Consider the following 18,041-nt stretch of genomic DNA (forward strand, 5'->3'; position numbering starts at 1 on the left):
TCTGCATGATTCTCAATCTCCATAAAAATGATGTCACAACATCATTTGTAGGTATTTATTCTAGGAAAAATAACAACTGTGTGGATATAGCTAAAAAAGATGCTCTGGAGTGGCAGAGACACTGCTCCCCAAGTTAAGAGCATGTTTTGCATGCCAGCTCTGGCTTGCTCCCGCCAGGAGGAACCTCCGAGAACAATGTAGGGAGCTGGGAGATCCTGAGTACTGCTATGCGTGGCCCAGACTTAAAAAAAAAAAAATTTCTACTGGAATTTAACAAAAAGGGTATCACTTACCCAAGTCACCAAAATGAGCGGCTTCCATGTGGCTTGGCTGCCTCTTAAGCGCTGCTGTCCTGCTGCTCGAGAAGGAATCCATGTTGGCAGAGATGGCGTTGATCGCAACAGGACTTGGTCCCGCAGCCTCCAGCAAGGCATGATTTTTCGTGCTTTTTTGTGGGGAAAGTACGGCTACAGAGGCTGTAGTTTTTTTCAAAAATTGTAAAAATTAAACACAATTTGACAGTTAAAAAACTATTTCATAAAAGAACTTTGAGAAAACCTTGAAAATTAAAGCTTTAACAACTCTCAAACACACAAAAAAATACGTAGAGAAAAGATAAATCAACCAGCAGAAAACTGCAAAGAAATACCATTACTAGCTCTCAAAACACTGTTCTTCCCCCACACCCCCAGCAAAAGGAAGTTAAAAAAAAATTTCTGGGCTAGAAAGATAGATCAAACTGCTAAGCATAACATGGGGAGGTCTGGGTCTGAAGCTGGGGTTCTAGCCTCAACTCTACACAGCTGATTCCCGATTCAAATTCAGAGTAGCCTTGAGCATTGCTGGCTATGACCCCAAAACAAAAGAAAAACAAGGAGAAAAAAATCTTTCTCTGAAGATTAAAACAAAACAAAAACATTTTTTAAAAAATGGATTCTTTTTATTTAGCCTTACTTAATTATCACTTTGTGAAGGAAAAAATAAAAAACTAAAACTGCAGAATGAAAGTTCTTGGAGTTTATGGGAGTGTGAGTGTGAATGTGTGTGTGTGTGTATGTGTAGTAATCAGGAAAATGCTCTTCAGAATATTTTATTTTGTGGCTGTGGGTTTTGCCAAGTGGTGGAGTGCTTTTTTCTTTTCTTCTGGTGCTCAGGGCTTAATCCTAGCAGTGGATAGAACCCAAGCACCTACTGAACTCCAGCCCCAGAAGAGTGTTATCTTGCAGATACTGCATACATGATTCTTGAATTCAATCCTGGGCAGCCCAAGGGGGGAAAGGTTACAATATCTGGGAGTGCAGGGGTGACACTAGCTGTACTCAGTGGTAATGTGGATCAAGCACAGGATTGTAAGCATAGAACGCAAACTCCTGATACCATCACAACCACAATACAAAATCACTGTGGCTTTGAGAAAAAACAAAACACCTCCTAAAATTCACAAAATATAGAACCAGGAAATAATACAGTAGTCAGAGAGTCTATCTGGTCAGTACATGGCCTGGGCTCCCTTCCTAGCACCACCCAGTACCCCAAGCATCATCAGTTACAGCCCTGGAGGTCTGCAGGGTGGCTAGGGTGGCCCAGGGATCCTCCCCAGCATGGAGCAGCAGCACCCTGGGGGGGCCCTATCCTAAACCAACGAACAAGTTGGCCGAGAACAGCTGGTAGGCGCTGGGCCTTCTGAGCATAGTCTGGAAGGACCCCCTTCCCCAACTACAGCACACAACAAAAACGCAACTTAAATAGGGCCAGGGAGATGTCACAAAACCTAGAGCCTATGTCTTACGTGTGGTAGCTCTGGATTTGAACCATGCAACTGATCACATGGTTCCTCAAGCACCAAAGAATGTGATTCACCCCCACCCAAACTTTTGAAAAATTGAAGTGTGTGTGTGTGTGTGTGTGTGTGTGTGTGTGTGTGTGTGTGTGTGCGCATGATCATCTTTTTAATTTCTCAGCAGAGGGTTACCCATGTGTTAAAAGGCAATAATCAACTCAATTTTATAATACCCTTCCTATGAAATTTGTTCCAACTGCTGAATTAAAACTGGACCAAACAAAGATACCACTGAAAGGGCTGTGGTACACACACTTTACAGGCAGAGGTTCAGGTTCCATCCCTGCACTGCTAGGAGTGATCCCTGAGCTCCAGAAGAGAGCTGGTGCAGTTCCTGAACATTACAAGGATGCACCCCCAAACCCAGCAAACAGATTAGTCAATTAAAAAATAAAAGATTAGTCAACAAATAAAGTCTACTGTATTCGTTCACAACACCCAAAAGGAGAGAGAGAGAGAGAGAGAGAGAGAGAGAGAGAGAGAGAGAGAGAGAGAGCGCAAAAGGGAATGCCCTGTCACAGAGGCGGGATGGGATGGGGTGGAGGGGACGGGGGCGGGGGGAGGGATACTGGGACCATTGGTGGTGGAAAATGGGCACTGGTGGAGACATGAGTACTTGATCATTGTATGACTGAAACATAAGCATGAAAGTTTGTAAGTCTGTAACTGTACCTCACTGTGATTCACTAATAAAATTTTTTTTTAAAAAAAGTGTTGGTTTAGGGTCAAAAGTATAGCTCCATGCTAAAGCTCATGTCCTGCAAGCATAAGGCATGGGTTCAATCCCTGGTACTGGAAAAGGGAGGTTCCCAAACTTATTTGGCCTACCTGTCCCCTTTCAGAAAGGCAAATTTACTCAGTGCTCCCCCTGGAATTCTACCTTCATTAAGGAAACTAAGCCCAGATCTCTGTAGGGAAGCCATGTGGCACACTTTGGCAAACAATGGTTTAGAGAGAGCATTACAGCAAAAAGGACAGAATCTATACAGGTCACAGAAACTGTCCAACATTCCACATCCTCACGATGAACAACTCACGATAACCAAGCTTTCATCTACTAGCACCACTGACTCTACTGATTTACAAATGCTCACAATCTTAAGCATATGGTTCTCAGACACTGAATCTAAGTAATACTTGGCAATAGTTCCTATAAAGAGCACGTGGTACTATAGTTAAATCAACTATTCTTTTGAGATGTTTATAAAAGAAAGCAGACAAAAGTAAAAATGTGCATACCTGTTTTCCAGGTATCCATATTTATCAATAATTCAATAATACTTGGGAGAATTACAATGAAGTTGTCTTCAAAGGACTTTTTCAATTTAGAAGTCTTGTTCGGTTTTTATTTTTTACAATAAATTGGAGACAAAACCATTTTAGCAAGTGCATAGGCAGCAGAACTAGATACATAGCTAATACAACGCAAACAATGGTGAGGCCAGGCCAGGGTGAGAGCCCAGGGTCAGGGATGCATGCTTTGCATGTTCCAGTTCTGAGCTTGGGCCTCCCAACTACATGGTCTCCCAAACACATGGCCCAAGTGGTTCCCAACACCCAGGACCCAGGAAGGTCTGCACTGTTGGGTCAAAGCATTGAACTGCCCAGCCCAGCTGGCCAAGTGTTATCATTATGTCTCCAGTATCTCTGATGGCCAGTACCCCGTGGGAGGGCCCTACCAACAATACAATAAGGAAAAAGAAATAAATAAAATGATTAGGTGTTGAGAAAATTGTTTTTTAATCAGATGTTTATGAAGACACAAACGCTATTCATCTTACACGGCTTCTTGCCTTCTCTACCAGGACCAGCAGCTTCCTTCATGCGTTCCTTCTGGACCGCTCTCCTTCCTTTGCTCTCTGTGTTATTACACTGTATTCTCTTCTTTTTGTTCCTCTCTCTTACTCTTTTACTACTAATTTATTTATTAAATGCTCACTGTATCAAATAATCTCTTTCCATGACTACTGTTTTTCCTAAGGTTCTCTCTTTTTATTCTTCCTACCAGGGAGCACATTATCCAAGTCTTAAACTATTCTTTGGACAGTATTTCTCAAATTTTCTTCATTTCCTCTTCTATCAATGATCCCTCTTAAAGCTAAGAAAGAGAAAAAAAAACTAACAAAATCATGGCATATAAGCACAATGGAATCCTGCTCAGCTGTAAGATAAAATCTTGCAGTTCAGTGCAACTTAGATAGAGGAGGGTGTCATGCTAAGCAAAGTGAGTCAAAGGAGAAAAGACAAACAACAAATGACCTCACTCATATGTGGCACAGAAAGAAACATATTAAGAGAACAAATAATGACCAGTCACGGCAGACCCCAAGAATGAACTGAGCTGGCTAAAAAAGATGTGAGCACAGTGAGGGGACAAGATCAGCAAGGGCAGTGGTGGAAGGAAGAGGCATGTCGGCATTCTCGAGGTAGGGAGGTGTGGTGTGATGAAACAGATGCCTGAAATGTAGTGTAAATCCACTGCACAGAAGTAAAAATAATTAAAATTGGGGCCAGCGAAGTAGTACAGTAAGCAGGATGCTTTCCTTGCCTGCAGCCAACCCAGGTTCTATTCCCAGCACCTCATTCGATCCCCTGAGGTGGAAGAGAGCCAAGAGTAACCCCTGAGCACCAATGGATGTGGCCCAGAAACAAACAAAAAATTAAAATAGAAAAAAAACTAGGCAAAACAGGTAAAAATATAAAAACACATCCAAAAGAGCGGGGGGAAAGAACCACTAACTCTTGCTAATTTAAGGGGAAAGTCTCTGGCACTCATGAGGACCCTTAACATGAGCCCATTCCACAGCAGCTCCCAGGGCTTCCTCTGTGCTCCTCGAGCTGGGCCTTGATTCTGTATCTTCATTTCCCACCAGCATTTCGTATGTTTTGGGGCCATACCCAGCGGCACCCAGGGCTTATTCCTGGCTCTGACCTCAGCGAACACCCCTGAAGGACTCAGGGGACATCTGGGATGCTGGGGATTGGATCCAAGTTGGGTACATGCAAGGCAAGCGCACTCCCCATTGTACAACCACTCTAACTGTTCACATTCCTTACTGTGATTTTACCATCTCAAGTCAAATACCCAAATATCAAACCTAATCACATTTCCCTCAAGCCAATTTTCCTTTTCAATTTCCCTATGAAATCCTTTTCAAATTCCCTATGAATGTCTCAAAAGCACCTCTCATTCAATGTACCAAAACTGAATTTATAACATTCGGGCTTGGTTCTCTACCAGTCACTCTTAGAAAGCCTACAGGATAGGGGTTAACCTAAAATGTCCCTCTGCCCAATAACCCATTATTTGGGTTAATAATGACAAATCTGAATAACAAGGTTTTATCCTTTTCACCTTCTAAACTGACCTGTCCAGATATTTTTATTTCCATTACTCCCAATCTAACCCAAACCATTCCTGGAACCATCTGATTAACAGCCTTCTTCCCACACAAACCTGCAAGTTCAATGAGGGACAGATCCCAGTCACTGGTCTAGTCCCAGTTTTGTCTAATGCCTAGAACACAGTATGTATGCTATATGTCCTCAATAAATGGTAGCTTTACTTGTTTTTATTTGTCTAACCAGCACTACCAGATGAGGTCCCCACAATTAACAACCAAAGTAAATAAATAAAAAGCCATCAGTATAAACAAGAGATTCAACTGACATCAAACAATCAAAAACAAGCAGAAAATAAGGCTGAAAGGTTATTTTTATCTTCACTATTCTTATCAATCTATTAAGTCATAACTGATATATCTGGCAAATTGAGCATAAAGAATTAATACTCAATGCTAGACACTATAAACATTTGAAATAAAAATCTAAGTAGCAACTTGTAGACTAAATAATTTGTGGGATTTATATATAATGACTGTATCACCGTATCACTGTCATCCCGTTGTTCGTCGATTTACTTGAGCGGCGCCAGCAGCATCTCTATTCCTCCCAGCCCTGAGATTTTAGCAGCTTCTCCTTGCTCATCTTTCCCAACGATCGGAGGCTCTTTCAGGGTCAGGGGAATGAGACCTGTTATTGTTACTGTTTTTGGCATATCGAATATGCCACGGGGAGCTTGCCAGGCTCTGCCTGTGCAGGCAGGATACTCTCGGTAGCTTGCCGGGCTCTCTGAGCGGGGAGGCGGGGGTGGTGGTGGTGGTGGTGTGTGTATTTCTCGCTATGATTTGTTGCTTAATGTCTGAACCCCATCAAATATGGTGTGGCAATGATGGAAAATGGGTAGGAAGTATCCCATGATGTGCCGCGTGGCCTGGAGCATGGCGGCGGTTGGGTAGTGGAGGTTAGCTGCTGAGGCTCTGGGCACCCTGAGTGAAAATAGCCTGGTAAGGAGTCCAGATATAATGACTATAAAAATAATTTGTTTTAATTTTCCCATTCTAATCTATGTACACAAGTAAAACTATGGCACATATTACAACCTAAAAGAAGTCCCTAGCACCACTTGGTGCGCCACTCCCCCCCCCCCCCCACTGCACCAACCCAGCAACAAGCTATTACTATAGATAATACATTGATTCCAGAAATATACTTTGAATACATTTTAAATTAAGGCCATCCATCCAAAGTAATGAAAATTAGCATCATCCTGAATAAACATTTCTGAATAAACAACAGAAAATCAAGCCTTGTAAGTGACAGTGCTTCCATACAGTCGTCAGACTGCTTAGCCTAGTATTTCTGCTTTTCATTTATGTTTCATAGGGCTCAATTCTAGCTGGTACCAGGTGGCACAATCTGACCGTTCAGGATCAGGCATCTGGGAGCTACCCCGATGGTCCTGGGAAGCGAGGAAAGAGGGATGCTTGGTGCTAAGGATGGAACCCAAGTTTTCATGCATGCTAGGCATATGCTCTACCAGCTGGGCTAGCTCTCGAGTCTTTTTAAAGAGATTTTTGGTTCTTTTGGGCCATACCCAGCAGTGCTCAGGGGACTATGTGGTACCAGGGATCAAACCCAGGCCTTCTTCAAGCAAAGCATAAACCCTCACTTTTCATTTATTTATTTAGCTTTTAGGTCACACCCAGAGGTGCTCAGGGTTTACCCCTGGCTCTGCAATCAAGGATGACTCCTGGCCGGCTCAGGGGAGCATATGCAGTGCCAGGGATTAAACCTGGTCAACTGTGTATGAGGCAAATACCTACCCACTGTACTATCTCTCTGGCCTCCCACTTTTTATTTTATGAAGTCAATGAATTGCTTTTAGGAAACAACCAAATGTATAATGAATATGGACACTGTAGACACTACATCTTTTATGAGAAAAAAATTGATAGGCAACTTAGGAAACAAATCAGTCATAAATAGATGGCAGAAAGGAATAATATCAAAAGGGAGAAAGATACAAAATACAGCAATTCGTAAATGTAACGCAGTTTAATAATAATGAATGTCACTGAACTCACCTTTAAGTGACTTAACATCTGAGGTCTTCTCTTGTTCTTTGCCTTTCACTAAAAAAAAAGAGCAACAAGATCAGTCAGTCAAGAGGACCCATCCTATACATCGTAAAAACCAGACAAGTTTATTCTAACACTTGACAGCACTGTTTTAGAAACGATGGACTAATTTCCTTGGAGGGGGACAGGGCAGATGCTAGGGGAAGTTATTCTAAATTCCCTTTAAACAACATTCAAAAATATCTTAAAACAATGTTTCATTCCCTGGGTAGGTGCACAGGAATAATTCAAAGGGGCGGCAAGCAACCCAAGGCAAGTAACCTTGGGCTCAACGCGGAGGGAGGGGGGTGGCACGGGGGTTCGGGGGGGACGGACCAAACGGGGGACGGGGGGATGGTACTGCTTTTATGATTAAAGAAACTCGATTTCTAGGGGAGCACTGAGTGACTTTTTCCTGAAAAGTGGGTGGTAGGCCAAATAAGTTTGGAACACCTGATCCAGAGTGATTACAAGGACACACATTAAAAATACCTGTGTCAAGGACCCAAAAGGAGAGAGAGAGAACAAGGGGGAATGCCCTGCCACAGAGGCAGGGTGGGATGGGGGGGGCGGGGGGTGGGAGGGATGCTGGGACCCATGGTGGTGGAGGATGGGCACTGGTGGAGGGATGAGTACTTGATCATTGTATAACTGAAACCCAAGCACAAAAATTTGTAAGTCTGTAACTGTACCTCATGGTGTTTTATTAATAATAAATAAATAAAAGTTAAAAAAAGAAAGCACTAAAAAAATAAAAAGACTATTTCCTTTTTAAGAAACATAAGTTATAATAACAGAAAGGTTAACCTGCTGGAGATTAAGGATGAAAATAAATTCATATTCTATAAGAAAAAAAAATATGTGTGTCACACCCAAGAGGAGAGAGAGAACAAAAGGGAATGCCCTGCCACAGAGGCAGGGTTGGATGTGGGGGACGGGGAGTGGGAGGGATACTGGGATCCTTGGTGGTGGAAAATGGGCACTAGTGGAGGGATGGGTATTTGATCATTGTATAATTGAAACCCAAGCACAAAAATTTGTAAGTCTACAACTGTACCTCATGGTGTCTCACTAATAAAAATTTTTTAAAATTAAAAATAAAAATAAATAAAAAATGAAATAGGGGGGGAAAAAAGAATACCTGTGTCTGGTACTGTCATTTAATAGCCTTGGATCTGATCCTGGACAGGCTACTTTATTTCTCTGAGTTTCAAGTTTCCTGACTTATAAAACTAGGTGAGTAATAGTTAACACTAGTAATTACAGTATATAGTAGACTGCAAATGAAAAAAAAAGTGGCTTAAAATGGAACTAGCAACTAGACACGTGTAAAAACAGTTTTTTTTGTGCATCATATATTACTTCTGTATTACTCATCAAGTACACACTTAACAATGTTCAAGACTTAATAGAACTTTTCCTTGAGCAAAATATACTGTCTTTTCTATGACACACGCAAAACATATCTATTGTAGATATGTTACCAATGTAGTATCTAAGGAAGATGCAAGGTAAACTTAGCGGTAGGGCATTTGCCTTACAAGTGGCCAACATGACGACCCGAGTTCGATTCCTCCGCCCCTCTCGGAGAGCCCGGCAAGCTACCAAGAGTATCTCGCCCGCCCGGCAGAGGGCAGAGCCGTGACGTATTCGATATGCCAAACACAGTAACAACAAGTCTCATGATGGAGATGTTACTGGGCCCACTCGAGCAAATCGATGAACAACGGGAGGACCGTGACCGTGACATGACGGATGTGTTTGCAAGACGCAGGGTCCCCATGCCAACCAGCCAAGCAGTTCCATGCAAGAGCCCAAGGATGCAGTGCCACTGCGCCAGGAAGAAGAGGACCACCCCTGTGGTGACCAAGGACTTTGAGGGCCACACCCAGGGCCTGAGGATATCCAGGAGAAGAGGGGCCACATGGTTCTGCGGATCAAACCCAAGTTGGTGAACAGTCGTGTCACCAATTCCTATACTCCCACATGACTATTTTAACCATCTTCACTCTTTTTTTTTTTAGCAAAACTTCTTTTACCTCTTTTTTTCGCATCAAACTTTCTTTCACTACAGATGACAACTTGCCCTGGTCCTAAAACTTTTCTTTAAGGACCATCAATGCAATGGTTCATTGGAAATGCTCCCATCTTTCTGGTTTTATTCTATCAATGAACACAGTATACTCTACTTAATTCTTTTACATCCCTCAATTACATTTTGCAAATTCCATACATTTGTTTTTACTTGCATACCAAACTAAAGACTTTTAATGAACCATGTGTAGACTTTTACATACAATCAGGTCTATCTGGGAATAATTCTTTTTCTTCCCATTCCACCCCAAACTCACCGTGTGTGTACTCGCGCGCATGTGCTATTTGCAAAGATCAAACCTGTTTTTACTTTGCTCACGTTTCTCATCCTTTTACTTTTAGCCTTCCCATGATCTTTTTTTTCTTTTGGAAAGGTCTCTCCACTGGTTCTGGGAGCCACCAGGGCTACACAGCAGTGCTCAGGAGGCCACAGAGTGCCATGGATTGAACCCAGGGTCCTTTGCACACCTAGAATCAGTTATCCCCACCCCTTACGTTTTCTTTCTTCCTTCATGCTAAACACATCTCCTTTTCTCCCTCTCTATAAGACTACAAGATCTCCCTCTATACAAAATTATTCCTACCAGCATGCAACTGTTGTAGGGTTCTTCTTTTGGTGGGTCCACCAACAGTGCTCAGGAGCTGCACCTGGCAGTGCAAGTGAAGCCATACGAGCTCCAGGACAGAACCCGGCCTCCTGCACGCAAAGCGGCTGAATTCTCTGGTTCTGCTCTACCATTTATTTTGAAAATCAAATAAACCCTAACCCTAACCCAATAGTATCTTCCAGTATTTGCTCCCTTTCGTTACTTTCCAAGCAAAGCTTCTTGAAAAGGGCATCCTTACTATATTTTCTTCATTTCACATTTTCCCTTAATCCATTCCAGACCCTCCTCCACTTACAAGCATTATGAATTGCTTCTACAGTATCTAAGTGGCAATTTCTATTTCTCCTGACCTCGCAAGTAACATTCAACACAATACTTCCCCCCCTTTTATTTTTTAAAAAATGTCTTTTAGCTTCCATGGCACTGCTCACCTGTCTTGATGACATTTTACTTTCCATCCTTTCTGCCAATGACTCATGATCCTTAACTTTAAAAAGCTTGATTAGGGCCAGAGAGATAGTAAAGGGTTTAAGGCACACAGCTGACCCCAGTTTGATCCCAGGCTCTGTATATGGCCTCCTGAACACAGAGCCAGGAGTAAGCCTGGGATCACAAGGTATGGTCCAAAACAAAACAAAACACTAGATTAATCCAGAGGCCTTTCCTAGATTCCCATCTTGCCTATGATTTGGGTAAGAAATACTACCTGACCCCTGAACACACACTCCGTTCCCCAGCAGAAGGGAAACCATTTAACAGATACCCAGCGAACTGCTCTAGAGGGCCTGCACCGGCACAGGCCTCTGCAGTCAGCTGCAGGCACTGGTCAGATCACACGGACAGAATACAGACACCTCTGCAGTCCTCCAAACACTATTCACACAGTCGAGATTTGGAAATAACTCAATTACAGGTGAAGAATAAAGGTGATGTAGGAAGATGTACAAGATAAAGGAGATGTAGTAATTAAACATACTTAGTCTTGCATGAAACCTTATCTTTTGCTAAAACATGGCTAGAACTATAACAGGTCATGCTAAGCAAAGTAAGTCAGAAGGAGAAAGAAAACTACAGAAGGATCTCAACTACATGTAAGATATAAAGATATAAGGAAAACAACGTACAATAAAACCAAAAGACTCTGACAACAGCAACAACTTTACTGACAGTGAAAGAAACTGGGAGGGGTAGTGAGCTAAAAGGGTCCTACCACCTGCAGAGGAGGTACAGTGGCACTTTGTGAGTGTGATACAGTAATACTGTACACTGAAGATATAAACATTTAGTCTTTTAAGTGGCTTTCATTTCACAAAAATGGAAGCAAATTAAAAGCTTAAAGCATTTAAAAAGTATGAATAGAAAAGGTATGTGCCACTGTCCGGCCAAAGTTTTTCTCTACTTCTTTCTTCCCCCTCACCACATATCAAGAGTGAAGACAGACTGAAGGAGACAGTAGAGGGGATCAAGTACGTAACTTGCAAGTGGCGACCCAAGCGCAACCCCAATTCCAGTTGGATCCCCAGCACCGCATATAGTTGCCTGAGCACCATCAGGAGTGCTCCCTGAGCAGAGCCAGGACTAAGCTCTGCACTGCCAAGGGTAAGCCCAAACCACCCACTCACCCACCACCACCCCCATCAGCCAAGATTAAAGATTGAAAGGAGACGGTCTTTAATAAAAGAAAAAAAAAAACAAGAAAAGAGGATTAGTTAATTCCTCCTAGTTCAAGAGCTCTGTGTGCAAAGCTTTCTCTATTTTCCCTGCCATCATTTATTGAGGTCATTATTTCTATCTCCAAAGCACATCCCCCTCCTCGACAATTTAGTTTCTTCCTTCTGCTCCTTAAACACACCAGTTCACTCCTGCCTCAGGACATCTGTATTCATTTCTGTCTGGAATGCAGTTCTACTTAACACGGGTGGTTGTCCTCAATCAGAATCAGCTTCAACACCATTTCTCAGACAAGTCTTCCCTTATATGATCCCATCTGTAACTGACACCAATTGTCATCTGGTAACCTGTTCTCATATTGCCATTTAAATTCTAAGCACAACATTTACTATCAGCTGATTTTTAATTTATTTTTATTATATTTTTAATTATTCAAAAACCATTTTAAACTAAATTTCTAATTATATCCAAGGCACTGATTTAGGTATGAGGACAGCTATGCACAAAAATCTATGCAAGAGGCCTGAGTTTGATCACACATGAACCTGGAATAATCCAAGAGCACTGTTGGGTATGGCCAGAAACTCTCCACCCTCTCATACAATGCAATCTATTTGCAATTTTTCCATTAAATATCTGTCACAGACTGGCAGGTGGATACCAATCTGGATTCAGGAAAGAGAATTCAAGCTGCCATTCTAATACAATATATGGAGCAACAGAGTCACTGTAGAGAAAAAAAATTGAAGTAGGGTAAGGGGATTAAAATTCAGGGATCAGGGAATGGCAGTCTTAAGTAGGGCAGTCAGAGAAAGTTTTACCAAGATATTAAATAATCAAAGAACAGGGGGTAAAAGAGGTGGATTTTTGTTTTCAGGCAAAAGACCAAGTGCAAGGGTCCTGTTAGAGGTGGGAATGGACCTTAAAGATAAATAAAAAGGAGTGATGGGGAGGGGCGCACGAGGAATGAGTATTAAAGGGAGATAAAATGGGACCTTGATTATGGAGGGCCACATCCAGGAAACCACTGGATTATGAATACAGGTGTGTCATAATGTAGTTGGTAAATATATGCCAAGGACAGGAGGGAAACCAAGCTGAAAATCATGGCGAAACAATGACCTCTTCATTTTTCAATACCAGCTTCTGGACATTTAAGCCAAGGAAGGAAAGGAAAACCTTCCAGGGGATGTCTTGAACTGGAAGTAGATATGACTGCATAGAGCATGATATTAATGGTCAGAGGTAGGATTTTGGACGTTGTGGGGTAAATGGAAGAGACTTGCTGACTGGTCAGATATAATTTAAAAAAATCTGTATCTATTTTATAGAAGAACAGAAGTTTAAGTATGCACTAAAGCTTTAGTCTAAGAGATTAAAAGAGCAGAAATAAAATTGAGAAGAAACACATGTATCATTTTAGGAGACTTAAATGTGGAGTTAAACTTTAATGCAGTTAGTACTTTTTGATAAAAGCTAAAGATTTATCCATTTTATTTGTTAACATACAAATCTATTTGCAATTTTTCCATTAAAAATATCTGTTAGCTAGAGACACAGACTGGCAGGTGGATACCAATCTGGATTCAGGAAAGAGAATTAAAGCTGCAGATACCAATTTGGCTGTCATTGGTATATAGGTAGCATTTTTAAATGGCATTTAAAGGTCGGATGAATTTCTAAACAGGACCATATCCAACTAATACCTTTGCCATATTCAGTTGCCAAACGGCATACAGAATTATTTTTGGTGGGTGGGGTGAAGAGTAGCCATGGGGCTACTCCCAGCTCTGTGCTCTGGGAACCACATGGTATTGAGGATAAACCAGGATACGAGGCTAGTGTCTTACCTCTGTATCTTACCTCTATACTGTTTCTCTGGCCTCTAGAATTACACACACACACACACACACACACACACACACACACATTATTATTATATATAATACATATTTTTAAATCCACTTTAAATTTGGGGGATTTTTTTTGTTTCGGGGGTCACACACAGTAGTGCTCAGGTTACTAGCTCAGCACTCAGGAATTACTCCCAGCGGGCTCAGGGTCATATGGGATGCAGGGAATGGGATCCAGGTTGGCCACATGTAAGGCAAGCACCCTACCTGCTCTGGTCCCTCCACTTTAAATTTTTAAATTAACACTGCCTCTGCTCTTGGAATGAAACCTAATTTTGGACAACATAGTTCCGAATCATATCATCCTTATCTCCTCCTCTGCCTAACTCACAGTGACCTTTTCTTTCTTGAAGGACACTAAACCCTGGCCTCCTCATCTCTGAAAATGCTCTTTCCTGATGTATGTTACTTCCTACTGACTCCAGCTCTAAATTTCAATGTTTTCTGGCAAAGGCCTTTCTCATATCTAACCAAGACATTTCCTTCCTCAGACATCTCTTTCATAATTTGTAAGCAGAAAGAATGAAAAGCAAACAAGCAAAATAGAAAAAAAAAAGACAGAGATTTATTTATTTATTGCCTGTCTAGCCCAGCACACCTTGGTCGAAGCTGACAGCCTAGCACAGTAGGTATTCAAAGTACTTGGTGAGCAGAGACAATAGTTTGTTGTGCAACACCCAATTTCCTTCGTTATACATTGAAGAGTTTTCCCCTTTGAAAAGAGGAAACGCAAAACTTTAAACAGGGCAAACAAATCAATCATTAACTCTATCAAGGTACTTAAAAAAAAAAATTCTCGTCCTATCTTAACATCCCGTGGCGTTCCTTTAGCACTGTTTCTGGGTATAAATCCATAATATATTTATCACAAAGCATCAGTTTCTAAATGTCTATGTATTTAAAAAAGACTACTTCAGTTATTAGTAGGACGGCAGCTTTAGGAGACGAGAAAGGAGCGAAAAGTGAATAAACACTTTCCTGTCTCGCAGGGCTGTCATGTGAGCCCAAGCCCCTGATTTAGTTTAGTACTTTTCCCAGCAAAAAAAAAAAAGACCGTTTCTGTCTGGTACACTTCCTCCGAAGCAACAAGATCTGACATGAGAACCACTGTCACCCAAAGGCTCGTACTTGCCACTGTGCATCTACATCTCCACTGAAACGCCAGCAACCGTCCGCAGGACCCACCGCCCCGCCTCTCCGTAAGCCCTCCGCTGGACAAGCCAGGGTCCGGGGGCAGGAACCTGCCAAGTCACCGAGGGCAGTCTCCAGCGGGGACTCCGCGCGGCGGGCCACGCTCCCTCTGGACAGACCTTCCGCCCGCGCGGCGGGAACGAGCAGCGACGCCGGCAGAGGAGGCAAGCGCTCACGTGCTCCCCCTCACCGGTCTGAGAAAGTCGGGGGCTCCGGTCCCCGGAACTATCGGGGACCGACCCTCCCTCCCGACCCGGCAGTGTCGGGCGCAGCGCCACGGCCGGGAGGCGGCTCCACGCCACGGTGTGTGCACGCCGGAGGCGCCCGCCCGGCCCGCGCCCGTCCGGTCCGCACCCGCACCCGCACCCGCGCCCGCGCCCGCGCCCGCCCGGCCCGCGCCCGCCGCCCGGCCCGCCGCCCGCTACCTTTCCGCCGGAAGAAGGACATGGCGGGGCCCGGGTCGGGCCGGAGGGCGCGGGGGGACTGGCGCGGGGAGGGCCCGGCTCCCTTCATCCAGCGACCGGCCCGGACTCCCGGGAGCGCAGCGGCCTCCGCACTAGCCCGAAGCGCGCCCCCTCCTCCGGCCGAGGGCCCCGCGGCAGCGTCCCGGCGCCCCGGCAGCGCCCGCCGCCATATTATCAACAAGCCGCCCGCCCGGAGTTCCGGTCCTTCCCCGCGCGAGGCCTCACGGGAGGTCGCGTCGGCCCCGCCTCTCCCGCCTCCTCCGGCGAGGGGGCGGGGCGCGCCCGCCACGTGACCCGGGCCCGGGCCCGCCGTGGGCGCTGCAGCTGCAGCCTCCGGGAGAGCCCGACAAGCGAGCTTTCCCGGAGCCGGCTCTGCTCTGAGCCGACACCGCCTGCTAGAAGGCCTGGCAGTTGACTGAAAGGCCCTGGCCGGCAAACCCTCTTTCCCTGGCGTCGCCACCCCCGCTTACCCCGAGGAACGAGTCCCGCGGGCGCACTGCCGGCGCCGGCTTCCCGGGTGGGGCCGAGAAACAGCCTTCGTAGCAGGCTCCTCCGTTCCAGTGCCGGCGAAAGGATCGTGCTTGCAGTGCGATTCCTGCAGATGCTCTTAGTTTGAAAGAGGGCAACAGCAAAATCAAACCCCACGATTCCTCCCGCCTGCTGGTTCCTGTCTGTGTGTGCATCTTCTGACCCTACCTAAGCCGGAGCGAAGGGCCCTGCCGCCTTCAGTACCTCGCACCGCGGATGGGTTCTGGTTGTAGCTGATCCTGCTGGGAAGGAGCATGGTGTTAAATGTGCACGGGGGGTGGGGGGGGGGGGGTTGTTAGGTTTATTTGTTTCTTTGTTTTAGTACCAACGGAGTCCTTCCTGTGCCGAATGTGGAAAACAAGCTCTGAGAGGAGGCGTCTTGGCCAAGACGATTCAGGGTATTTTCACCGTTACTGAAATACATTAATATTGGTAGCAAGTAAACAGATTTGCCTATTTTGTTGAAAGCGTTTAAAAGTCAGCTGATATTAAAAGTTGACTGTGTCGTCGGTATTGTGCCCTTCAGAGCGACAAGAATCCGTCGAGTGGTTTTTAGCAGAGAGAAAAAATCACCTGGCCCAGGTCGTGAGCCAGATGTAGCGTCTGCACCGCGCACCCGAGAGGCAGCTCCAGTGCTCGGATCCAGCCGCCCGCCTGGCCAGGACAGTGCCCTGCAGGCCCCAGGGTGTCCCCTCTGCTGAGCCAGGGCTGAGGTTGCAGGCAGACAGGCCAGGGCTTCCGGCTTCGCTAACGAGCTATAGGGAAATAAAGCTTGAGGGGAAATTGCGCTGGAGCTGCGGATGGGGTGCTCGCCTTGCACTCCAGTGGCCAAGGTTCAATCCCTGACACCCCATATGGCTCCCAAATCCCCCAGTGAGTAGAGCCAGGAGTAAGCCCTGAGCACCGCTGTGTGTGTTTGAGGGGGGACCTCTCTTTCCCTCCCCCCAAAATAAATAAACCCTCAGAACATGCCCTCCTCGTCCCAGGAAAAGGGAAATTAAATGGAGTGAGCTAGTGTTCAATTTGAGCAAACCTCTGCCGTGCAACAGAAGGGCGAGGCCGAGGGCATCTCACTGAGCAGGAGAGGGGAGCACCGCCTCTTCTCCAGGAGCTTCATCTCCTGGGAGTCCTTGACTCACTGGTTGGTGGTCTGGATTGGAAAGGGCAATGCAGAAATATTCCTGCATATCTCAGGAAAGGAGAACAGGGGCAAGAGGGAGCCATCTAGTTCCTCTAAGTTTTGGGGTTTTTTTGTTTTGTTTTGTTTTGTTTTTTTGCTTTTTAGGTCACACCTGGTGATGCACAGGGGTTACTCCTGGCTCTGCACTCAGGAGTTACTCCTGGCAGTGCTCAGGGGACCATATGGGATGCTGGGAATCGAACCCAGGTTGACCGCATGCAAGGCAAACGCCCTACCCACTGTGCTATCTCTTCAGCCCCCATAGTTCCTCTAAGTTTTAAGCCTTTACCAGTTTTCTCAACTAAGCGTAGAATCCATATAAAAGCATGGCTTACCGCTTCTAACATGGTTGCCCCTCTTGCTCCCCTCCTAGCAGAAACTTCTAGACAGCTGAATACATCCCAATCAGCTAATGATAGCTATTGCTATTCATGAAGCTTTCAATATAGATGCTTATAATTAGAATCTCACCTAAATCTTTCGTTCTCCCCTGCCCCCCCCCATGGCCTGTGAGATGACCACCTACATTTACTGCCCACAATGTACAGATAATGACTGGGTTACTTACCCAGGATCACAAGGCAGAGACAGAATTTAAGTCACTGTCATGGGACTCTAAAGCCCTTTTTTTACATCACTCCCTCCTTTCTTTCCCTCCATCTCCAGGAATATCTATTTATCTGATTTTCAGCATGAAATCCCTATTTATTGGACAAGCATAAAGGGCACAAGTGATCATTGCAGAACAGATGCTTTCTGAATCATCACTCATTAAAGTGTTTATATGCTTAAGGAAGCTTTAAAATTATTATCTTAGGCTTTTGATATTTGATAATGTACATCTGAATTAAGCTGAAATAACACAAATATAATATATGCATGAGTATTCTATTAACCTGAATACCCACTTGTGGCAAACTGATACTTTATTGCATTTCTAAGTTAGTCTATTAGTCACTTTAAATTTACAAGTAAGCAAAATACATTTTTAGAAGAAGGAATTTCTGTATGTTACTGATTTTAAGGAAATCTTCACACTCCTTATTATCAATTGTATAAATTGCAATGTTAGTGAAGTAAAATCATGAGTTAA

At 44.4% G+C, this 18,041-nt stretch overlaps 1 protein-coding gene across 1 annotated transcript in view; it reads right to left on the reverse strand.

Moving 5' to 3' along the window:
• AKAP10 (A-kinase anchoring protein 10) overlaps nucleotides 1-15,467 on the reverse strand; it is a 77,277-nt gene extending 61,810 nt beyond the window's left edge. Inside the window, exons 1-3 of the mRNA XM_056135731.1 lie at nucleotides 15,202-15,467; nucleotides 7,267-7,314; nucleotides 294-476 (exon numbers count right to left, since the gene is read on the reverse strand). Coding sequence (XP_055991706.1) covers nucleotides 294-476; nucleotides 7,267-7,314; nucleotides 15,202-15,289 — 319 coding nt within the window. The 5' untranslated portion in view covers nucleotides 15,290-15,467. The remainder of the gene's footprint in view (nucleotides 1-293; nucleotides 477-7,266; nucleotides 7,315-15,201) is intronic.
• Nucleotides 15,468-18,041: the final 2,574 nt, after the last annotated feature.

The sequence above is a fragment of the Sorex fumeus genome, unplaced genomic scaffold (assembly GCF_029834395.1).
Source record: "Sorex fumeus unplaced genomic scaffold, SorFum_2.1 ptg000122l, whole genome shotgun sequence".
Classification (NCBI taxonomy): domain Eukaryota; kingdom Metazoa; phylum Chordata; class Mammalia; order Eulipotyphla; family Soricidae; genus Sorex; species Sorex fumeus.